General features: G+C 45.2%; 1 protein-coding gene across 5 annotated transcripts in view; it reads right to left on the bottom strand.

Annotated features, from left to right (window-relative positions):
• Nucleotides 1-171: 171 nt before the first annotated feature.
• Nucleotides 172-24985, bottom strand: part of SCUBE2 (signal peptide, CUB domain and EGF like domain containing 2) — a 77463-nt gene continuing 52649 nt past the window's right edge. For 3 of the 5 annotated variants that reach the window (XM_040258416.1, XM_040258411.1, XM_040258415.1), the window contains 7 exons: nucleotides 15242-15412; nucleotides 12729-12896; nucleotides 11836-11997; nucleotides 8766-8963; nucleotides 7209-7361; nucleotides 3183-3262; nucleotides 172-2280 (listed from right to left, as the gene is read on the bottom strand). In XM_040258416.1, coding sequence (XP_040114350.1) covers nucleotides 2128-2280; nucleotides 3183-3262; nucleotides 7209-7361; nucleotides 8766-8963; nucleotides 11836-11997; nucleotides 12729-12896; nucleotides 15242-15412 — 1085 coding nt within the window. In that variant the 3' untranslated portion in view covers nucleotides 172-2127. The remainder of the gene's footprint in view (nucleotides 2281-3182; nucleotides 3263-7208; nucleotides 7362-8765; nucleotides 8964-11835; nucleotides 11998-12728; nucleotides 12897-15241; nucleotides 15413-24985) is intronic. The other 2 variants (XM_040258412.1, XM_040258414.1) reach the window with 2 other exon arrangements.

Genomic DNA, 24985 nt, shown 5'->3' with positions numbered 1-24985 from the left:
ACCATCATCCCTTATATTAGCCTATTTTATTTTTCAACATAGCACTTACTACTGGCTGATACTTTTCTTGTTGATTTGTTCATTGTCTGTCTCCTCCCTCTAAATGGTAAGGTCTAAAATGACAAGACCTTGTCTGTCTTGTTACTGTGCAACCCTAAGTCAAAGAGGTGATATTAGTTAACTATTTATGATTTAGCAGATAGTATCAGTAGCCCTTGCCCACCAGCCTTCCAATGGGACCACAGAGTCTCTCAGAGTGGTTGATGGGTATAGACAGGAAGTTTCACGAGGGCCTCAGTGGCTTGTGCATGGTCCGGCTCCTGGAGGATGTTTCACAGAGACCAGGTTTATGCAGCCTCCTTCCAATCCCCAGGTACTGCCATCAGCTGCCTTCTTATGAAATCAGCAGTACAGAACCAGACAGTCCTGAGCATATAGTTACTAATATGCTTGGACAGAATGGTGCAGTTCAGCTCACCCCATCGGTCAGGTCACTAACTCATGTTATGTTACATCTGAATTTTCATATTATAGTCAGACTCAGAAATATAGGCCAAGTTCCGGCATTATAAATTACAAGGACTTGTATTAATGATACCTTTAAAAATGAAGATGTTCAAGTTTTTCATGAGAGACTTAGAAAAGGGTACTTAGGACCATTCAAATAAATTTAAAAACTTTGATTAAGGGCTTTAAAAAAGTCAATATTGCTTATAGGTTAAAAAAAATCACTGAGGTAAAAAGTGAATTCAACAATGAAATAATCTTCATTTTCTTCAGAAATATTTGTTGATCATCTTTTTGTTACTTTGGTGTAGAGAACTGATTGTGTGTGGAGTTAGTTACTGAAATAAAACAATATGGTTGCCTGTAGGCAACCCTTTCATTAGGGAAACGGCAGCTTGTTTTATATAATTTTTTTATTCACTGTAATAAGGTTTTTGCCTGTGGATTTCAGTTTTTAAAAATTCAATAGTATTGAAAAATCGGATTCCTGTGGGAGAAAATGATTATGAGGTCCCACTGTGTTGACCGAAAGTGAGATGATTCTGCGCTACTCAGAGGCTGGGGTTAGTGTAGCTGCTTCTGGCGGTGGTGTGACCCTTGAGGGAGTGAGGCCACCCTGAGCCGTGCAGCGCACGCTCTCAGTCGGTCTCTGAGCTTGGAGCGGGGGAAGGGAGGCAAGCGTGACAGGCTGGGCCATAGCGCCACCACCTGGACCTCCACCGCCCCGTGGTGGGAAGCCCAGCTGGAAGGAGGACCCTTGGCGGTACTGACTCAGGGCGTGTGAATCTCCTTTTCATGATGGATGGAGTCACATCCATCAGGAGATCACATCCGATCTGAACTGTCCAGGCCCTACCTCGGTGCCCAGAAGAGCAGTGCCCTGAAGGCACCGCTGCAGGTGTAAGACAAGCACAGTGCATTTGCTACGAGATGGAAACTGGCAACATGGAAGGTCATCGACAGATCCACATTATGATGTCTGTGGAAGTGCTGAGTTTCTACCTTTTTATTTCTAATTCTTTCTGCTTTAAGTATTTTTTTGGTGATCACTGCTTGGAATCCAAGCTGCTGGGATCAAATTTAAGTCACACAGACTGGAGAAGGCTGTGGAGAAAACCGGGTCCTCCCAGGTCTCGGGTCGGGGGGAGGTGGACGGTGTCTGGAGGGCTCCCCTTCCCTTCCTCCCCGCTTTCCTGCTCTGCCTGGTCAGAGCCAACACCTGAGTACAAAGGGCTCCCTTAGGGAGGGCTAAGCTGGAAGAAGCTGAAGTTTCAGACAAGGCAGCCCCCTTGAGGAGAAGTGAGGACCGAGAAGGACAGGCGAGTCTCACCTAAGCTGACCGAAATCCAGCTCAGCCAGCCCTTAATGTATCCAAGACGGCTGCCCACACCAATGAGAAGCAGGTGAGACTCAAACCCATTCTCTGTCCACATCTATAATGCTGAGAAAGAAAAACCAAGTTCAATTTACCAAAATATCTGTATTATCTATAAAAATTGAACTCTAACCAGTCACTGCTACTAGAGGCAGCGTTATCCATCTATGCTGGCTGCAGAAGCAGATGGCTGTGTCCTGCCAGCCCACAAGCCGAACATTGTGTCAAGTGGCATGTGGGCAGTCTTATTTGTAAGGCCTCAAAAACCTGGACACTTTGGAACGGAGTAATCGGATGAAGGATCGTGGAAACATTTCCCGGGACTCCTGGGCTGTGTACTTGAAATAGTTCTGGGGATGGGCCAGGACATCAAACAGAGCCTTGATCAGTTTCTTATCCTAAAAAGAACAGAATTTTTGTTACTGGGCCAAAATATTTAAATATGATGACATTTTGCCAATGGAACTATAATGTCCCACTGTGAGACGTAAGTTGATAGGCTGAAAAACACTTTGTGAAAATTGTTTCCTCTGATTTGTATCCTTTTTTCCAGTATTTTTCTCCCCAAGGATCTTTAAAAAGCACATATTAGTTTCATAACAGAAAACTTAATATGTAAAAAATTGTTTTCTTAAACCACATGATAACTTTGGAATTTGGGGAATATTTTTAGGGTTAGTAATGTGGCAAGTGTTTATTTATACTTATAAGTATCTGAAAGTTGGTGAACTTCAGGCTTGAAGGATGAACAAGGAGCCAAGACTCTTCAACTATTTGGAGAATAAACATGAAAACATGATTTGCTGCTGGCTTGGATTTATGATAAACAAGTTTCCCACTGCTCTGCCTCATATTTCTAGATTAAAAAATACAGCTTTACTTGACAACACTAAAAACAGCTTCCCTGGTGGCTCAGTGGTAAAGAATCCACCTGCCAATGCAGGAGACCCAGGTTCCATCCCTGGGTGGGGAAGCTCCCCTGGAAAAGGAAATGGCAACCCACTCCAGTATTCTTGCCTGGAAAATGCCATGGACAGAGGAGACTGCTGGGGCTACAGTCCATGGGGTCACAAAAGAGTCAAACACAACTTAGCGACTAAACAACACAATAAACACTTAACAACACTAAAACCAACTCCCTGTTGCTTTTTTAAAGAAACTAAGTCTGGTGAAGATGTAAAACTGCCCTCAGCCAAGAGCAGGCTCAGTGTCTGAAAGGCAGCCACGTGGTGGGACAGGAAACTTTCCTCTGTGGTGCTTGGCACGGGTAAATGCCATGCCCACCTAGGTACATACTCACCTTAAGTATTTCCTGATGGTTCTCAGACGCGTAGAGCCTGCCGTCTCGAACTATGTCTTCAATGAGCTCCTGGTAGTCCTCTGTTTGAAAAAAGGACGTATTTTTTATTGCTATGGTTTCGTTATTTCCAAGCTCGCTCTTTCCTTTAATTGTTCAAATGATGTTCTGGGAAATGCCCCTTCTGCAGCTGAGACGGCTGGGACCCGGGACCCTGTGCAGCAGTGCTGCGGTGCTTGCACCTAGACACAGCACTCCTGGGACAAAACACAAAGAAACTGAATGGGACTGAAAATAACGGCACGCATATGCAGTCGGGGCAAACTCTCGACCCCAAAGATACAAGGAGACCAAAAAGCCCAACTGCCACTTTTGAAGAGCCTGGAGCAAAAGCAGGGTACTGCCCATGCCCCCGGCATATAACACCACTAAAGGGGTGGGCAAAACACCGAAGCCACCCTCCAGCCCGACCCCTGGACACACCCCCTCCCTCACCCCATGTAAGGAACAAGCTTGCACCCTCTCGGGGAGCAGGGAGCAGCGAGCAAGCAATCAAGGGAACCTGTTTGTTCTCCCTCCCCTGGCCACTCCAGCAGGGCCCCAGTAAAGCCTTGCCTGAATTTCTTGTCTGGCCTCTAGGAATGATCGGGGAAGGCCAAGAACCCTGGTGGGTAACACAGCTGCCACGAGAACAATGACCCCTCTGATACTAATAAGCCAATCAGAGACTCCCACAGACTCTCCCCCACCTCTGTCACCCACCAGCACCTGTACACCCTCTCCTGATCCTTTTCCCTCAGATGAACCCTTAGAGCATCCAGCCAAGGCTCCCCTCTCCACTTTGCTCACCAGCTCCCTCTTCTCTCACCAAATCAAGGGCGTTATTCCTGTCATTCTGCCCTTCCTTTCCTACATTACGACTTTTCTCTTTCTGCTAGTCTTTCACATCAGCATAACAAACATGCTGTTGTGTCTCTAGTTTTGGGTTTTTTTTTTTTAGAACCTTCTCTTGACCTTATTTCTCCCTCCAGCTTGCATCCCATGTCTTTGCTCCCCTTCATAGCAAAACTCCTTGAAAGAATTGTCAGCACTCACTGTCTCCAATTCTATTCTTTTCTATCTCAAACCCATTCCAGTCAACAGTGGCCCCCACCACTGCTTGTTGGGGTCCCCAGTGACCTTCACATTGCTAAGTCCCCAAGCTCAATTCTCAGTCATCATCCTCCTTGACGCAGCAGCGTTTCGAAGTCTAGCCTATTTCCTACAGTCACAATTCAAATCAAGCATATGCAAGACACAATCTCTTTAAAATTCCAGGCAGAAAAAAAGTGCCTCTTTGTATGCATATCATGTGCAACAAAACCAAACAAATCATAAGAACATCACTGGAACTGTGTGGGAGGAGTTCTCAAAAAAGTTTCCCTTAGTCAAGTGATGGGAAATGGAAATTCATAGGATAATACTCATAATTACTAACTGAATACATGTTTGTACGATGACTCTGGTCCTCTGTTCATTTGGTCTCTTTCTTCTTATCCTTTAATTTTAGTGAATACAAAACCTATAAAATATGAATAAGGGTACATTTTTTTTTAATCTTGAATTCCTCTGTTGCTGAGTTTCTACCTCAGAGAATTAGCCTCTTCTGATGAGGAGTTTACCATTAGGAATGCCTGTCACTATGCTGGAGAGCTGTCTGCCACCACAAATGCTTCCAGATCACCATCTTTTTTTGAATTCTTATTTATTTATTTGGCTCCACTGGGTCTGAGTTGCAGCACGTGGGGTCTAGTTCTCTGATCAGGGATTGAACCTGGGAGCGCATGGAGCCTTAACCACTGGACCATTAGGGAAGTCCTCAAAAGCACCATTAAAAAAAAAAAATCTTTCCTCTGCTTTTAAGAATGACTATCTATCTCCTCACTTGCTCCAGTTGTCCTGGTTAAAGCACTCCAGTGTTGTAGGTAAGAACTCAGGAGCCGCAAAGGCCCTGCAACGTTGTCCTCCTGTGTCCTTGGGCGCTTACTTAAATCTCTAAGCCAGAGCAGCCTCATCTATAAATCAGGAAAGAGGTGCAGCCGCGTCTACTGCCTGGGCGGCTGTGAGGAATGCGCCAGGTCAAGCACACTTGCCACGGGTCCTGAGCTCGGCACACGATAGCGCAGCTATCGCCCTCCTGCTTCCCGGGCCGGTGCGCTAGTCTGTAGCAGCCTCGGCTGCCCCTTCTCAACGCAACTGCTGTTCTTCTGGGTTTAGAACCACATATCAGATTTGTCTGAAACATATGTTGAGAAAAAATATTAAATAAGCTCTGGTGAGGACCTAAGAGGCTCTGCATGGCCAAAGCAGCATTTTTCAACTATTTTCTGCTGTGACGTGCCAGATCCATTCTCATGAGCCTAACCAGAGTTATGTGTAATTTTCTCTGGTTCGAGCGACAACTCTTTATTTGAATTTTTTTTTAATTAAAAAAGCAAGATGTTTCTATGTGTCACAGAGTAGAGAACAGCCTGAACTAAAGTGTGTGAGCTCTGGTGACATTTGCTTTGGCTTCTCCGTGGTTTCTGGGTGCCTTCCTCATCCCAGATGCGGGCGGTTGTGGGCTGGCTGCCTGTGGGGAGAGGAGGTATTCTGTCTCCCAGCAAAGCCACATGGGAGCCATGTGTGTCCACCTAGGAGTCTGATGCTGAGATCCCTTGTCTTGGCGTCTGACATGTTTTAGGCACCAAGATGATGATTCTAGATCTTATCACATGTTAGAAATAAACTATGTGAGGTGTTCTTAGGAACTCCATAGAATACTGTCTTTCCAAAACACCAACTCTTCATACTTGTCTACCTGAAAACCTTCAGTGGCTCCCTATAAACTTAGGTCTACCCTTCTGAGCTTGGCCCTTGAGTCTCGTCATAGCCTAAGTCTGCCTCCTACTACTCTCATCTCACTGCTGAGCCCCATGCACCCTACCAATTGGCCAAATCATCAGTCCCCAACATGCCAAGTACTCCATCATTTCACCTATGTAATTTCCTTTTCCTGAATGTTCTTCCTGCCACTTATAAGAAAACTTATAAATTCTTTTGACTCAAACCTCTTGAGAATTTGCTTTATTCTCTGCCAAAACCCATGCAAAGTGAACTGCAGCCCCTTCTCTGTCCTCACACAAAACCTTGTATATGCCTTGTTGTAGCATCTATAATACCATATACATTTTAGACTGTCACTAAGCATAGTGTCTCCAGCTCTTCACTCAATACCTGGCATAGTAGGTGCTCATTAAATATTTGCTACATGGATGAATGAATAAGTTCATGATGAGTAGATGACTCTTCCCCCACTAGGTTATGAGTCCCTCCAGGACAGGATCTAGTTCATTTTGTGTTGCTAGTAAATGTTTGTCACCCAAGTCTCAGAATTGGATAGGGCCCCAAGGCTCATATCAGCCACCCCTTCCTTTAACAAGAAGAAAGTAAAACCAGAGGTCATCTAACTTGCCCAAAGTTAAACAGCAAGTTAGTGGCAGAGACAAGACCAGAACTCAGGTCTTTTTCCCCATCCTTAGGATTCCATATAAGAACAGCCACAACCATAATAAGTTAATATTTGCTGAGCATTTACTATGTGCCAAACCAAGTTCTTTATGGATTATCCCACTGAACTCTCACATTAAGTCTAATGATTATCTATCTTCATTTATATATTAAGAAAATGAAGCCTAGAGTTGGTAACATCACAAAGTCACAAAAGAGACGATACCCAATCTGCCTAACTCCAATGCCCACATTCCACCCCATCAAGCTATGTTCGCTTTTATTTACTTTCTCAAACATCTTTTCATGCCTGTTGTTAGTGTCTCCAAATACCTGCTTAGAAACTGGCACTTGTGAGTCAGCAATGCCCTTTCTCCATAACCTGCCTGCATTGCTGAGCATGTGTGCTTGTCAGCACTCCACCAGCTGGCCCAGAGTGGGTTCTCTTCAAACCAGAGGTGCTCCTTACACATGTTGCAGCCTGAGCTTCACAGTGCTCACCATCATATGTCACGTATGGGACCTGGAACCCTCTGGCGCTGTTCCCCTCATTGGACTTAAACTGAATCCACAGCCTCTTGGATCTGGAGGTGAAGGCGATGGGGCGTTCATAGGTCTGGCAGGTTTCATACGTTGTCACAGAATTGGATGAAGCTGCCAAAGGAAGTTGGAGGGGATGGGGTTCAAGTCACCACTGAGCCTGCAGACAATGGACACTCATCTTTTCAGATACTCACACCACAGAACAAGTCATGTGCAAGGGTTCTTCAGGACCAGTGGAGTCCTCAGAAGGAAACTGGAAATCTAGTCCTGGATATCTAGCAGATGCAGCTGGTGGTGGTGGGCCCTACGGACAGCTCACTGCAAGGCCCCTGGTTGGCAAACAGCAGCAGCTCAGGCTGCAGCAGTCATGCAGGAGCTGAGTTAGGGCCCTCACATTCTAGAGCCAACCTGCTGTAACCTAGTGATAATCACCACCATTGGCTGCATGCTTCCTGGGACCAGGCAGTGTGCTCTGCACTTTATGGACTTTATCTCACTTAACCCTGCCCTCCCCCAAACAAGAGGAAGTTGGTGCAGTGGTTCCCTCACTTATAGAGAGATTAAGCATATGGATAACACAGGGTCACACAGCCAATATGTGGAAAAATCAGGACTCAGACTCACACCTGACTTCAGGCATTGCAACCACTAATAAGAATGGCAAACACTCTGTGGTGGCCTGGTGTATCATTACTATTCTCAGTGCTTTGCAAATATAAACTGATCTATTCCTCGCGACAACCCTATGAGGTAGCAACTATTATTATCCTCATTTTAACAGATGAGCACACTGAGGCAGAAAGTTCCAGAATGTATCCCAAGATCATAGAACTAATAAGAGGTGGAGTGGGGATTCTGACCCAGGAAATCTGGCTGCAGAGCCCCCTCACTATGCTGCCTCTAAGCTGTGCTGATGGCAGTATCCTTTTATGGACACTGGGTCACGTGTCAGGATGGGAGGTGGGTCCCTACTGGCTGGACCAGGCCCTTGGTCTTGGTCAGTGCCCAAGCCATGAGTTGTTTCCCAGGGTGAGGCCTGTGTCTGGAGTCCTGAAATCAGCCCTCCCTGAGGTTCACTGACACTGTGTCCTTGCCGAAGAGGCTTCCCAGTGAGCACAGAGGGGAGACTGACCTGCAGGACTGCTTCCTCTAGGGTTCAACAGGAGGTCTCAACCTGTGGTTTTGTCTAAATTTTGTTTTCTTGGCAAACCCTGTAAACTCACATCTCATCTCTGTTCTAATACAGGGTGGCATTCTAGGCTTGCATCTCCCATTTAAAGTCAGGCATAACCAACAAGAACATATTGTACAACACAGGGAACTATACTTAATATTATGTAATAACCTATAAGGGAAAAGAATCTGAATCACTGTTTTGTATACCTGAGACTCACATGATCTTGTAAATCAACTCTACATCAATAAAAAATTTTTAAAATAATAAAGCCAGGTGGTTTGCCATCAGGCTTCCCTGCTGGCCTCAGAAAGAGAGGGGAGCAGAGGCGTGAGACCCACCGGTTTTCCTCATCACGAGGTAGTCACCACAGTCGTCCTCTATGGGCAGGAAGATCTCAGGGACCACAATCAAGATGCGGCGCTTAGGGGGTGGATTGATGGTCCAGGTACATTCTGTGTTGGCTGGGTAATTGCCTGGGTAGTTTGGGGATTCGATGTATCCGGTGAAATCACCCAGCTCCCCTCCACATCTTCTGTCTGGAAGAGGAAATGCCATGAGTCATGAAAGTATAACAGAGCTATCATCACGTCACAGCCAGCACCTGCTGGGAGAAGCACTGCACCTCTGTTGCCATGGAGGAACAGGGCCTGAAAGTGACACCCTTGTGGGGATAAGTCTGTACCAGCCCCCACCCACCCAACCCCCCAGCCCCGGCTAGGAGCCCAAGTACATTAGCTTTCCACACAGAGCCCACCCCTCTGAGTTCCCAGAGCATCATTTTCTCATCAACTTGAAGGTCAGGGGCAGGTGTTTGTGAAACAAAAGAATAACTTTATTTTTTACTGTTTTGTTTACAAAGTCCAAGCGCTGGGAGAACAGGTGGTACAAAACTGGCAGGTTTGTCAAAATAGGTTGAACAGAGCTGACTGTTCAGCAGAGGGTATTCTACCTTTTCCTAGACATCTCTGATGAAGACTTGGCAGCCATACTCTCACTTTTCTCTCTGGTCAAGACCAGGTTTTATTTTCAAGTGGGGAAGAGAATTCCATTCAGCTATCAGTCAGTATGGAGCATGCTACACCAAAGACAAGGAGAGTACACACTTGTGGATACACACACACACTCCAGCTTAGCCACATCGTCACTATCTCTCCACTCATCCAACAAATATTCTTGACCTTAAGGAGCATATTGTTTAAAACTATCAGGTGAATGTGTTCAAGAAGATGTTGAAGGGACTACCTTTGGCCTCTCTAGTTGTAACTTGGATTTACTATTCCTGGCAGAAAAAAATAAATAAATAGGCTTTTGTTCCTGGAAGAGAAAAAGGGGAGGGGAGTGCTCTGGATGCCTCTGAGCCTGATTGGCCACCTGAGGAACTAAGAAACAAATGAGGGCCAGCGATAGGGGACAAGGAGACAGATTCATCTCGGTAGGGAGAAAAAACCTTATCTCCTCACACTGTGAACTGACCAAGTCTAATATACCAACAGACTAGGATATTATGAGCAGCAGTAAGCTTCCTGTTAAGGCCAATGTTCAAAAAGAGACTGCTGCTGCTGCTGCTAAGTCGCTTCAGTCGTGTCTGACTCTGTGCGACCCCATAGATGGCAGCCCACCAGGCTCCCCCGTCCCTGGGATTCTCCAGTCAAGAACACTGGAGTGGGCTGCCATTTCCTTCTCCAATGCATGAAAGTGAAAAGTGAAAGTGAAGTCGCTTAGTTGTGTCCGACTCTTAGCGACCCCATGGACTGCAGCCCACCATGCTCCTCCATCCATGGGATTCTCCAGGCAAGAGTACTGGAGTGGGGTGCCCTTGCCTTCTCCCAAAAAGAGACTAGACAGCTACTTATGAGGATGTTATTAAAAGGACTTCATTGGGATAGAGAGAAAACTAGATACTCTTCCAGTCATAAATTCCAATGATTCACCCCTCCAATCCCCTACTCTTCCAGTTTGGAGAGGCCTTCTGCTCCCCTCCATGACAGTCTTAATGACACTGAATCAGCTTAGATTGTCTTTTGGCCTTTACTAGAGAATTTCACATGATGGTTATAAACAACAATCAAACAAACCGCACAAGTTGTTGAATGACTTACCTCTCCATTCCTACAAAATACAAACCAAACTCTGTAGCCTGGCAGTTTCAAGACCACAGTGAAAAAATGCTGCCTGCCACAGCAGTAGCAGTAAACAAAGGATGTTGCAGCCAGCGAGCCATGAGGCACTGCAGGCACCCCAAAGGGTGCACCCCGAGGAGACTTGGGATGAGAGAGCAGAGGGCACTGGCCCCAGATAGCTGAGTGCATGTCAAAGGAATGATATCCGTGAGCCCAGACGCTTGCATCTTCCCATACACAGAAAAGTGTTACATTCCTTGAGATGTCTGGTTTTCTTTGATTAACAGTAGTCTTTTAATGCTCCAACTACCTGGTCTCTCTTTACTGCTGTGTATCCTGGCTCCTCCCTTGCCTCTTTGGAGCAGTTCCTTACAGCTTATCAGAGAGGCTGCATTCCAGGCTTAAGTTCTCAGCTTTGTGCACCGAATAAAACATAACTCTCAACTTTCAGGTTGTGGTTTTTCTTCCTTTTCTGGTCAATAAGGCCTCCCTTCTTGGTCTGCTCAGCCTCCCTGCAGCACATTCCATGATCAGGTCCAGGGGTTTCCTCCCATAAAGCCTTTTACTCTCCTGAGTCTGTGCTTCCTCCCAGCTGCTCTCCTGGGCCTGAGGCTCATTCTTCTTCTCTCCGCCAACCTCCCCCATCAAAACCTTCTCCTACCCTCCTGAAGCCTTTCCTCATCTCTCCAGACAGAGAGGGGCTCCCCGGTGGCTCAGTCAGTAAAGAATCCGACTACAATGCGGGAGACCTGAATTCAGTCCCTGGATTGGGAAGATCTCCTGCAGGAGAATATGGCAATCCACTCCAGTGTTCTTACCTAGAGAATCCCCATGGACAGAGCAGCCTGATTGGCTACATACAGTCTATAGGGTTGCAAAGAGTCGGACATATCTGAGCGACTAAGCACAGCATAGCACCAGACAGAGGGCATGGCTGCTGCCTCCGAAATCCCGCAGCTGGTGCTGCTGCAGAACCAAGGACTCATTCTGCCTGCAGTGCCTGACACAGTACAGATTCTCCAACAGCGCTTGCTGAACAGGGTTGACCTGACATTCTGCCCTTAGCAGGAAATTACAGCCAGTACAGCTTGCCTGCCTGGAGAAGTAGACTGGATGAATACAGGCGAGCACCTGAGGGTCCAGCGCTGATCGGCAGAGCCCTGAGCAGGGCTAAGAGTGGCTCCATGGTCCTGAACGAACCAAGGACCCCTGCCATCCCCCACCCCCAGGTAGGCCCAGGCACTTGCCCTCTTAAGCATACTGTGAAAAGCCTTAGAGGGAAACCTACTTTTACACTGAGTTATGTTTGTGGAGCCATCAAAGTCAGTTGTGGTATTTCCTGGGCAGGAAACACAATGATTTTTTCCAAATTCTGGCTGGTATGTTCCTGCTGGGCAACGAATGCATCGGTGAGTTGTGGTGTTGTAGAAATGTCCAGGTGAACACTGAACTGCAGGAGTGGGGGAGGGTGGAGAGAACAACAACAAAAAAAGACTATTTTTATCAAATGCAACCCAAGAAATTTCACAGTTCATGAAAGAAATGTTTATGCCCAAGTGAAGTACTGCTTTCCTACTAATCTGGGGCTAATCAACACTTAATTCCCTAAATAGCCAGCTTAGGTGGGACCTGTGACTCATGACGCTGAGAAAATTACAAAGGGAATGAGGTATGGGTGTATCTTCTGAGTTTAGGGTCTGTGCCATCAGACATGAAAGCTCACAGCTCTGTCTTCATGCACAGCAGCTTGTGAGCATGGAGGGGCACAGAGCTGTCCCCAGGCTCCAGGCTGAACTCTGGCAGAAGGTGGGTAAGGCTCCAGAGAAGAGGCAGGGTCTGTTCTGGAGCAGGGAGCTCTAGGTAAGGGAGAGGTGCTAGAGGAAGCCTGGAAGGAAGGAGCAGAGGGAGGCTGGGGACTAAACCTGCGTGCTTCTCCCTGGTCTCCCTGCAGTCAGCCCCATCCAAAGGGGCCAAGGTGGGAGGGCCAGGAGGCCCATGTCTAGGCAGTTCCTGTGCTCCCTGCCCATCCTGCAGGAATGAATCGCCCTGGGGACCTAAGCTCCCTGCTGCTGAGTTCCACATGGGGCGCCTTGGGCTGGGCTTGCTCAGAGCTGTACTAGATCCCTTGGTCCTCAAAAGGAAAATTCCACTTGGGGAAAAGGCAAGCTGCCAAGTCCTCACCTCTGGTTTCACAGTCCTGAAAGGAAGTGGCTCCACGGTGTTTGGTGGGGAGGCCCCCTCCACAGGGAAAGCAGGAAGTGCGGCCAGCTTCAGGCTGGAATGTGCCCCGCGCACAGGGCTGGCAGGGTGTGAAGCCATCTGCAGAGTATTCACCAGGTTGGCACAGACCTGGGGGAGGAATGACCCTAGGTGAGCAAGGCCTCTGGGGAGAGCCTGCTGCACCTCTCTTCAAGTGAGATCAGAGAGATGTGGTCAGGCCTGTCTGCCTGTGCTGACCTCAGCTCCCACCTCAGCAAGCAGAAGCCTTGTCCTGCCCTTCGGCTGACCCCGATGAAGTGGCATGTGGGTGCCTGATGTTTACCCACAGGGCAAAGATGGAGACAAGTGTTGACGCTTCTGAAATATGGAGCAGGCCTGAGTATGCTGCAGGCTGAGGACTACATGGGCCCAGGCAGCCACTGAAGTACTGGAGGCCCCAGAGAGAGGGTTCGCTGCCTGCAGTCACCCAGCTGATTACATCCTGGGATAAAAAGATTCTTGGTTATGGAATGGTCTACCAGTTTTTACCAATTTTATTTACTAAGTTACATCTCCTTACATTGAGGAGTGTCCTGGCCTCCCTCATTTAGTCTACTAAACACAGCCAATCCCATCCACAGTAACAGAGGGACCCAGAGGCATTTATTCAAACACCTGTGTGTGTGTATGTACGTGTGTGTATGTGTGTGTGTGTGTGTGTGTGTGTGCGTGCTCAGTCGTTCAGTCATGTCCAACTCTTTGCAGCCCGGTGGACTGTAGCCTGCCAGGCTCCTCTGTCCATGGAGATTCTCTAGGTAAGAATGCTGGAGTGGGTTGCCATTTCCTTCTCCAGGGGATCTTCTCAAAGAAGGGGCTGAACCCAGGTCTTCTGTATCTCCTGCCCTGGCAGGTGGATTCTTTCCCACTGCGCTACCTGGGAAGCCTTAAACACCTTATTTATTTATTTTAATTTATGACAAGTATTACAGCCATAAACAAAAGGATTTCTAAAGGCACATATTTACTTAGGAATTAGCTTGTCATTAGCAAGATGCTATAAAAAGAAATCTGTTGTCTTATATCCCTAATCCTCTCTCCTCTATTAATTTTCACAGTTTTCTTTCTAACCATAAGTTATAGATATAACAGTATTTAACAAATACACCTGAGGGAGGAGTCTGGAGTCTGTCAGACCTGGGTTCAGATTCTAAATCCTCTACTCTTTGGCTGTGTGACCTTGAATGAGTCACTTTAACCTCATAAAGTTTTTGTAGTGATACAGCAACCACATGAGTAATTCACTGAACCATCCATGAATGCCTGCATTATGCCTTATGCAGGTAAGTATTCAATAAATTATTATTACTAGTGTTCTTATTTACTATAAATATGTATATTATTGAGATCACATACAAGTGTGAACAGATGCCCCCAAAGTACCTCCTTATCAATGTTACCATTGGTTCTAGGATTTCATAACGGGCCAAAGTTTATGCTAGAAGTCACACAGTCAATCTGAGGATCTGATTTTTAAATCAGAAAAGATCCTGTAGTTGAGTTTGGAGTCATTAAGGTGGGAACTAAAGTGGGCCCCAGAGGTCACTAGAAAGAGAGGCAGGGCTGCCAGGGCCCTGGTGCGCTCAACCCTGGACATCACCTAAAAATTTCCAGATCAAATCACACCATCCACTTGAGCCTACAGAGTGTCAGGACAGCTGGCCCTTCTACTGTTTAAGAAAGACATTTACAGTAAAATAGGACAAAAGCCCATAGAACCCAAGTAAGTGTGGCTCCAGAGTTAATATTTTATAGATGATTAAAAACTCTTCACGGAGTTTTAACAAAATAGCCAGATGGACACTTTTTAAAAAATCAGTGGGGCAAGGAGAAAGTGGGACACATTGAGAGTGTAGCATCGAATCATAAACATGACCATATGTAAAATAGCTAGTGGGAAGTTGCTGTATAACTCAGGGAGCTCAACTTGGTGCCCTGTGATGAGTTAGAGGGGTAAGATGGGATGGGAGGTAGGAGGGAAGTTCAAGGAGGAGGGGATATATATATACTTCTGGCTGATTCATGTTGTTACACGGCAGAAACCAACACAACACTGTAAAGTAATTATCCTCCAATTTAAAGAAGAAAATCAATCAGCTATGACTTTGAGATGAAATCTTGAAATAATCAGAGCTACTCTCTCCATTTTTTGACACTTTCAGATAGTCCCTCCACACTGGTTGATCACTCAGGTCTCAGGGGGTATACATTTAGTGATGAAACATGCAGTTGCAACAAATACACATTTTCTCTGCCAGTGTATTATATCAGGTCTTCATTTATTTATTCAGCAAAAAAGATGAGCCCAGTAAAATTTCTACCAGTAGGAATTCCATGGTGCAGTACACATTTTCTGCATTAAGATGTTATTTATGCCTTCTGTCTCAACAATGATTTCAGAGGCTGGAGGAGTAAGAAGGGACAGACAGAATTCTTACCTCCACATTCAGACACATTCCAAGCTTCTGGAGTCTTCAGGGTCCCAGGACTTCCTGGTCTTGGACATGGTTCGCATGTAATTTGCCCTTCCTCATTTTGGAAGGTTCCATTTGGACATAAAATACAGCGTTCCTGTGCTCCGTCATAATATGTCCCAGCCCTGCAACTGACTAGCCAAAGGGGGAAATGGTCTGGTCAGTGAGAGGACAGAGCCCAAGGAAGGATGATATGAGTGCTGGGGATGAAGGTCAACTGCTGGCATTGACCCCACACTTTCCTATACAATCTCCCTGAATACAGAACATGTACCATCTCTGGTTCCTTGTGCACACTCATCTGCCATGATCCCTGTCACCCTCTGTTAGGGGCGTTTACAGGTCCTCTTTCACTAGACCTTGAGCTCCTTGAGGGCAGGGATCACAGTGGTCCTCAACAGTTTTGGACACAAGCACGTGATGACACCCCCTACTTCATGGGATTGTCAGGAGTATAAAGGTGAAAATCATTCACTGAACATAGGATTGGTATTGGAATAATAGACAGCAAGGTGCTATTAATTCAGGCTGGTGGCATTCTGGAAGCCTTCCTAGAAGAGGCCACATCTTCAAGAGGGCTTGAAGGATGAGTAGGAGCTCCCCAGACAGGCAAAGAGGCAGGTTGTAAAGATTCATGTCTGACATATGGGAGGAAAGGGGAGGAAGAAAGTGTGGGGAAAAAAAATAGATTGAAAAAGTCCTTGAGTGTCAGGCCTTTGGATTTTATCCTGAAGGATTGGATTTTATCCTGAAAGAGCCACTGAAAGGCAAGGAATATGACCAGAAGCTGTGTTTGAAATGCTCACTCTCTTGGCTGTGGGTACTTTATTTTCTTGGGTTCCAAAATCACTGCAGATGGTGAGTGCAGCCATGAAATTAAAAGACGCTTACTCCTTGGAAGAAAAGTTATGACCAACCTAGATAGCATATTGAAAACCAGAGACATTACTTTGCCAACAAAGGTCCATCTAGTCAAGGCTATGGTTTTTCCAGTAGTCATGTATGGATGTGAGAGTTGGACCATAAAGAAAGGTGAGTGCCAAAGAATCGATGCTTTTGAAATGTGGTGTTGGAGAAGACTCTTGAGAGTCCCTTGGACAGCAAGGAGATCCAACCAGTCCATCCTAAAGGAAATCAGTCCTGAATATTCATTGGAAGGACTGATGCTAAAGCTGAAACTCCAATACTTTGGCCACCTGATGCGAAGAGCTGACTCATTGGAAAAGACCTTGATGCTGGGAAAGATTGAAGGCAGGAGGAGAAGGGAATGACAGAGGATGAGATGGTTGGATGGCATCACCAACTCGATGGACATGAGTTTGAGCAACTCCAGGATTTGGTGATGGACAGGGAAGCCTGGAGTGCTGCAGTCCATGGAGTCACAAAGACTCAGACATGACTGAGCAACTGAACTGAACTGACTGTTGGCTATGGGGAGGGTGATCTCAAGTGTCTTACAGACGAGCAGTGCAAAATAGGATGTTTCATATTTGTAATAATGTTAATACATTACAAAGAGCAAATCCTAGTAAGCGTCTCCTGAAAGAATAAACTACAAGGAAGTTAATAAACCATGCTTCTGGTCATATTTCTTGGTGTTGTTAAACAACATCTTCTATCTTATTTTAGGATATGCCGCTGCTGCTGCTGCTAAGTTGCTTCAGTCGTGTCCGACTCTGTGCGACCCCATAGACGGCAGCACACCAGGCTCCCCTGTCCCTGGGATTCTCCAGGCAAGAACACTGGAGTGGGTTGCCATTTCCTTCTCCAATGTATGAAAGTGAAAAGTGAAAGGGAAGTCACTCAGTGGTGTCCAGCTCTTAGCAACCCCATGGACTGCAGCCTACCAGGCTCCTCCGCCCATGGGATTTTCCAGGCAAGAGTACTGGAGTGGGCTGCTTTTGCCTTCTCCATTTAGGATATGAACATAAAGTAAATATACTGAAGTGGATTCTCTACTTAATACTTAAACATCATCATCAGAACCATCAAACAGGCTTTCTGATAGCTAACATTTGTTGACTACTTGTGATCTACTGGGGCTTCTCATGTGGCGCTAGTAGTAAAGAACCCAGCTGCCAATGCACAAGATGTAGGAGACACGGGTTCAATCCCTGGGTCAGGAAGATGCTCTGGAGACGAACATGGCAACTGTGCAATAAGCTTTACACACATTATCTGACTCAGTCCTGGAAACAACCCAAAGGAGCAAGGTGCTATGATTAGCTATCATTTCACAGAGACTTAGAGACATTAAATAATTTCGCCAAGGTCCCACAACTAATCTGTGAAATACACCTTCAATGAGATCAAGAGCTTTGAGTTTAAAGAGGAAAAAGATCATTGAACAAAAGCGCCAACTGAATCACAATTCCAGACTTTGCAAGGATTCTCTATGGGGCATATGGGGAGTTTGACTAGAATAAACACATTTTCTTTTATATCTAAGCTGCCCAGAACTACAAAACAAAATATCACATGATAAAATTAGTTATTACAGCCTTTGAATGTGTGTAAGGGGTAGTATTGGTTTTCATCCTACCCTACAAGTGCAATTTGCATATGTACTTTTTCTCTATTACCAGTAATAAAAATCTTTTCATTATTTACTCCAAATCTAAAGAAAACAAAAATGAGACTTTAAAAAATCATAGTAAGCTGAAATATGCCACTTTAAATATTACTTTTACAATGAAAAGATATCAATCAAGAAAGTCTACACTAAAATCTAAATCTTAATACTTTTTTATATTGTTTGGATTTTCTTTTATAATATTTATATATTTATTCAATTTTATGATATTTTTTTAAAAATTATAAGTGAACTAAACTCTTCCTTTCTTGGCAAATAACGTTACAGTGGATATGAGGCACTGAACTGTGGCAGACAGAGCCTGTAATTCCAGACTTAGCCTCTAAATGTTTCCATAATTACTCTATTTCAGCTCATCTCCCATGAAAAGCTGGAGAAGGAAATGGCAACCCACTCCAGTACTCTTGCCTGGAAAATCCCATGGACTGAGAAGCCTGGTAGGCTACAGTCCATGGGGTCGCAAAGAGTCGGACACGACTGAGCGACTTTCCCTTCCCTTCCCATGAAAAGCAGGGCTGAATTACGTACTAGGAATTCATGGGTTTTTATCCTGGGTCCCACCTGACTATTCTAGTGCCTACAATAGACAGTAAATGAGAGCTAACCCCTTCAGGACTCTATCAAGCCGACTGTCATGAAGACTGGAAGAAGTAAATAAAACCAAGGCTGTCTGGGGCTCCTCTTCCCAAGCTATGTCCATTGTGGGAAAGGGCTGCTTTTGTAACACCCATTCACCTAAAGGGACAGTGCCCATATGTACAACAATGATTCCAACAGCCCCACGAATCATAACTGGGAGTCAGATCAGCTTGGTCTGTTCCATCACAGTTCCTCTGTCAGAAAAAGACCCCCTCTGTGAGTGGATAAAAATGACCCGGTTCCTACTGCAAATAGTCACTGAATGGACTCCTGCTGTTCTGGATGTCCACTCCTCCTTAAAACTACTGACCACTCCCACTCCAAAACCTTTTTTTTCCCAAGGTTACATTTTGGGAAGCCTCACAATAACCCACATCTGTTACAATTTCTCAAGTGAGCAGAGAACTGAGAAATGCCCCTCAGGCCCCCACCCCCTCCCACTCCCCCCCCCCCTGCCTGAAAAGAAAGCACTGGTTCTTTTTTCTCAGCATTAAAGGCCTGCTCCACATTAACAAGCTCATCACTCACAGTTTCTATTTTCCTTCCAGAGAGAAATACCTACAGACCTACAGAAATAATCCATGCCAACAACTTTCCAGATTAATTTGTTTCTTTCTCAAGGTAAAAATGAGCCAAACACTAAAAAGCAATTCTGAAATGTCATGAAGAGATGCCTGAAAACAGCTCTTTGCAAATGTGCTGAAGATCTGGCCTCAAGAGACCTCCATCCCAGTTCCAGCTGCATCTCTTTTCTCCTTGAGCAGCCAGCTTGTTTTGCTGCCCCAGACAAAGGAGTCAATTGCCCCCAGAACACTTCACGATCACAGCAAAGCTTTTGTGTGTCTTCAGTGACCATTAAAATCCCGTTCTCCAATCCCGCACAGCTGTTTTCTCCTCCTCTTCAAAAAAAAGAAAAAAAGAAAGCTTTTCTGATGCAAAAGGGAGAGACCAGTGGGGACCAGGATTAATGGTGACAAAGAGACCTGAAGGCTGGCCTTCTTTTCAACACCATGGCCTTTGAGTATTTCAGGCTGTGGACAAACACTATGGTCTCTCTGCAGTTAAGATGGTGAACCTAATAAAAGAGGTCACTCCCCAGCATTTGACTGTTTTCTTAAGGATCACGCCCTACCTTCTACAGAGCCTCAGGCAGCCCACACGAATTCCCAGGGTCTCTTGGAGCTGCTGCTTTGCCCCTGCTCAGAGGCAATGGCACCAGAGGCAGCGCTGTGGCCTAGGGATCCCGATTTGAACACCTTTTAAATGAGTGTTTCAAAAAAAAAAAAAAAAAAAAATGAGTGTTTCAGAGCGACAGGAGATAGCACCCTCTTGGGCCAAGAAGTTGACTTGTCGCGTCTGTCCAGGTTTTGATGTGTTCTCAGGTCTCCTATTTGAAAACTTTCTTATAGTTGAGGCTGAGAGAGGAGCCCAACTTGATGCCTTCCTTGTTGACTTCCCAGGGTATGCTATGTTTTCTTCATGTCTGGTTAATGGGACTGATTTCACTGCGTTTAAAATGTCTCTTTTGCCCTCAGTGTAAATATTTCGCCAAAGATTTACCCCGGCCCCCTTTTTTCTTAGTGTTGGTGACTATTCTCGGGATGTCATCTGTTGTTCTGGTGAAGATTCATCTACTCATTTATTCAGTTAAGTACTTAGCACCAGTACTGTCTAGGAGCTGGAGATACAGCAGAGAAGACAGACATGGCCCTGCCCTAAAGGGGCTCTTGCTCTAGTGGAGAATATGGGAAATAAATGGACAAACAAATAAATATATAGTAGAATGCTAACAAGAGGTAAGTGCAATGAAGAAAATTCAAACAGGGAAGACAGTAAGGCAAAGAGTAGTGGTCTGCATGAGTGCTATTTTAGAAGAATAGCCCAGAAAGGCCTCTGTGAGCAGAGATCAGAGTGAAATGTTCCCTCAAAACTGAGGGAAACAGTTTTGCAATGGTCTTGCCTGATAGCAAAAAAACCAGTGCAGCAGAAACATAGGGAAAGGGGCTGGGTGATAGGAGATGAACTCTAAAAGCAAGCAAGGGGCAGATTATATAGGTTCTTGAAGGTCTTGGTAAGGAAATTAGCTCTTACTCAAAATGTGCTGAAGGTTTTGAATGGGGCAGGGACATGATCTGACTTATGCTACTAAAAGATCTTCTGGCTGCTGTGCGGAGAACAAATGGAAGGCAGGCAAGGGTAATGTGAACAATTCAGAGCCCATTGCAATAGACTGGGGAGGAGATGGTGGTGGTTTGGAACAGAGTAGTAAAAACAGAGGAAGAGAAAACTAGTTAGACTCAGGTAAAAAGGCAGATCTGACAGGATTTGCTAATGGATCCAATAAGGAGCATGACAGAACAAGAGAGATCAAGAAAACTGAGGCTTTCAACTAGAGTAACTGAGCAGACAGGGAAGCCAGTTACAGAGATGAGGGTGAAGGGGGTTTTGGTGTGGAGTGAGGGAGGAGAAGAAAAGGTTTTGTTTGGACATGTTGAGTTTAAGAAACTTTGGGGCCATGCAAGTGTTGGTATTGAGAAGGCGTTCGTTATGCTGGCGGTCTCCAAGCTAGAATACTACACCTCAGCAGTTTACAAAGCATTTTCACATCTATGCATATTAAATTTTATCTAAAAAATAAGACATAAAGAAAGGTTCATTGGTTTAGTATCTAAACCAGACTTACCACAGTAATCATTTTGAAATATATAGAAATATTGAATCACTATGTCATGTACCAGGAACTAACACAGTGCTGTGCTGTTGCCGCTGCCAAGTCACTCAGTCGTGTCTGACTCTGTGCGACCCCATAGACGGCAGCCCACCAGGCTTCCCTGCCCCTGGGATTCTCCAGGCAAGAACACTGGAGTGGGTTGCCGTTTCCTTCTCCAATGCATAGGTCAGCTATAATTCAAAAACAAACAAACAAACTCACAGAAAAAGAGATCAGGGTAGGAGAAGGGGAAATTGGATAAAGGTGGTCAATAAGTACAAACTTCCAGCTATAAGATAAATAAATACTAGGAATATAATGTACAACATGATAAATATAATTGACACTGCTGTATGTTATACACGATAGTTGTTAAGAGAGTAAACCCTAGGAGTTCTCATCACAAGGAGAAACTTTTTTTTTCATATTTCTTCAGTGCTGTAGATATTTGATATGATGGATGTTCACTAAACTTACTGTGATAATCATTTCATGATGCATGTACGTCAAATCATTATGCTGTACACTTTAAACTTATACTTTGCTGTATGTCTATTATATCTCAATAAAACTGAAATAAATATATATATATATTTTAAGTTCTTCTGTTTAAAAAAGAAGAGAGATTGGTCCCTCAGTCAGTCCACATCTCCACAAGTCAGACACACATGTGAAGACACAAAGTCCCCAAGAAAGAGACCTGTGAGTGGGGAGGTACTAACTGACTCACTTCTTTTCTGTGTCTCAAGAAGAATTTCAATTAGGCCTCGTTGAACAGGTTTCCTGATTATATTATCTGGTCTCAAACAAACAAACCATCGTGAAGTAGAAAGCAGCTTCCAACAATTCTTGTAGAAATCCTGGACCCATGGTGCAGGACCTGGGCTGCAGGCACAGGTGAGCCCCAGGGAAGCGCAGAACTGACACAGCTTGTTCTCCTGGTACCAGCTCTTGTCAAACCATATCCCAAGATATAAACAGTGACGATTTAATCAGCTCTGACAAGAAGTGAGCCAAAACACTGCTGCACTAAGCTAAGTCACTTCAGTCCTGTCCGAGTCTGTGTGACCCCGTAGACGGCAGCCCACCAGGCTCCGCCGTCCCTGGGATTCTCCAGGCAAGAACACCGGAGTGGGTTGCCATTTCCTTCTCCAATGCATGAAAGTGAAAAGTGAAAGTGAAGTCACTCAGTCATGCCCAACTCTTAGAAGCAATGAACAAAAAGACTATTTGAAAAAAATGATTTACAGCCACTACCGTTAACAATAAACCTTGCTGAGTTGTCAGCATGGTGCCTTCAGAGGCTAGCCAGCTATTTAAAATTTTGTTTATTTAATCTGTATCTCTTTTTTTTAAAATGATGTATACAATATATTAGGTAATAGTATAAGTATATAATTTTAAAATAAGTAAACATTCATAAATTCAAAAGTATTTCACTCTGTGTGTGTGTGTGTGTGTGTGTGCATGTGAGTTGTAGAGGGCAGTTTGGGAGTCACCAGCATATGGTGGTATTTAAAGCTATTGCAGCGCTGAGTGAGGTCATTGAAGAGAGTAAAAGAAAAAAAAAAAAGGGATGGGCATGGAGGACTGAGACCTGGGATCCCTGATGTCTAGAGATAAAAAAATTAGGGGATCCCCAGCATGGGAAATGAAAAGGGAGCAGCCAGTGAAGCAGGAAGAGAACCAGAGGTGTGTGGTATGTGAACCCATGAGGAGAGTTTCCGGGAGGAGAGGGGTCAGCAGAGTCTGGGTGACAGCTGGCAATGGATTTGGTAACATGGAAGTTGTTAGAAACCTTGGGAAAAGCAGTTCCCCTGAAGACATTGGGAATGAAAACCAGGTTGGTTAGGGTGGAGGAGAAAATGGTCAATGAGGAAGCAAAGACAGGGAATTTAGACAAGTCTTTCAAGGAGTTTTGCTTGAAAGGGGGTCAAAGACAGGAGGCAGGATCCGGAGACAAGCAAAAGAAGTCAAAGGAGGATTTGTGCGGGTTTTAAAACAGGAGTAGGTTTGTGTGCTGTTGGAAATGATCCAGTAGATAAGGAGAATTCTGAGATGCAGGGTCGGTGGGGACAAAAGCAGGAACATTGCTCTTGAGATGGTGAGAAGGAATGGGCCCTGGAGCCCCAGGGGAAGAGTGGGCCTTAGGAAGGAGCGTGGGCTGTTCATCCCTTTTAACAGGAGGCAAGTCAGAGCAGTGTGGACAGACGCAGGGTAGGGGGGTCAGTCTACACATGGAGAGGTGACGTCATTTTCCTAGACTCCCACCTGCCTGTGGACATTTCTGCCTAGGAGTCTTGTTGCAACTCAAATTCTACTTTCCCAGGGGGAATGCTTCTCTTCCCTTCCCCTGTCCAAGCCTTCCTACTCCTCTGACTTTACTCTCTTTATAAACAGCATCTCTATACTCCCAGTCACCAAGGCTCCAAACCACATTATCCCAGACTTCTCTTCTCCCTGCTGCAGCACCCTATACCTGGGTCCCTTTTGTCTGTCCCCGATTTTTTATCCCTATGGTACTAGTGTCCTTTGCTCCTCACCATCTCATATATAGATTACTGCAATAACCTTCCAGTGCACTCCCTGGCTGGCCATTCTTCCTGGCCCTAGCTCTGTTATTACCAACAGATTCACCTTCCTAAAGTACTTCTCTGACTGCTTCACTCCCTGCCTCAAAAACCTCCTCGACTTGCCAACCTGCACTTTTCAGGGTCTTCAACTCAAATTCAGCCTTCAGTCTCCCTTTCTGTATATGAGTTTTCATTCTTTCTCATGCCCTCTCAAGAGCCCATTTTTTTTCCTGCTTTTCCTATAAATCTTTTGATTATTTCTTCCCCAGTGGTCACATTCATCTTACCATTCAACCAACCCACAGGCTTTTTGTCGGTGCCTCCTGCATCTGAAACAGGGCTGGGTAAGATGGGGGGCGTATGGGAAGAAAATGCAGATCAGAGGTCAAGTCAGAAATCTCTGAGCTCACCCCAACCCTTTCCTTGTCTCAGTCCCCAATCCAATTTATCACCAAATGCTGTTCACGTCTCCTCCTAAATATTTCTCTAATCCACTGTTGCTTTTCTATTCCATCTAGTGCCTTCATGTTCTCAATACCTCTTCTGCAAAGCATTCAGAAGCTCCCAAATAGGTTTTTCTGCCTCCAGTCCTGACCCTCAATTCAGTTGGAGAGCTCTTTCTAGAATATAAATATGACCTTATGCTCCCTGATTAAAGCCTCTAATGATACCTGTCACCTACAGTGGAAACAGTGTCAGACTTTATTTTGGGGGGCTCCAAAATCACTGCAGATGGTGACTGCAGCCATGAAATTAAAAGACGCTTACTCCTTGGAAGAAAAGTTATGACCAACCTAGATAGCATATTCAAAAGCAGAGACATTACTTTGCCAACAAAGGTCCATTTAATCAAGGCTATGGTTTTTCCTGTAGTCATGTACGGATGTGAGAGTTGGACTTTGAAGAAGGCTGAGCGCCGAAGAATTGATGCTTCTGAACTGTGGTGTTGGAGAAGACTCTTGAGAGTCCCTTGGACTGCAAGGAGATCCAACCAGTCCATTCTGAAGGAGATCAACCCTGGGATTTCTTTGGAAGGAATGATGCTGAAGCTGAAACTCCAGTACTTTGGCCACCTCATGCAAAGAGTTGACTCATTGGAAAAGACTCTGATGCTGGGAGGGATTGGGGGCAGGAGGAGAAAGGGACGACCGAGGATGAGATGGCTGGATGGCATCACAGACTCAATGGACATG

Source organism: Oryx dammah, unplaced genomic scaffold (assembly GCF_014754425.2).
Source record: "Oryx dammah isolate SB20612 unplaced genomic scaffold, SCBI_Odam_1.1 HiC_scaffold_17, whole genome shotgun sequence".
Taxonomy (NCBI): domain Eukaryota; kingdom Metazoa; phylum Chordata; class Mammalia; order Artiodactyla; family Bovidae; genus Oryx; species Oryx dammah.
Note: the sequence above shows the minus strand (reverse complement) of the source record. Positions and strands in the feature narration are given on the sequence as shown.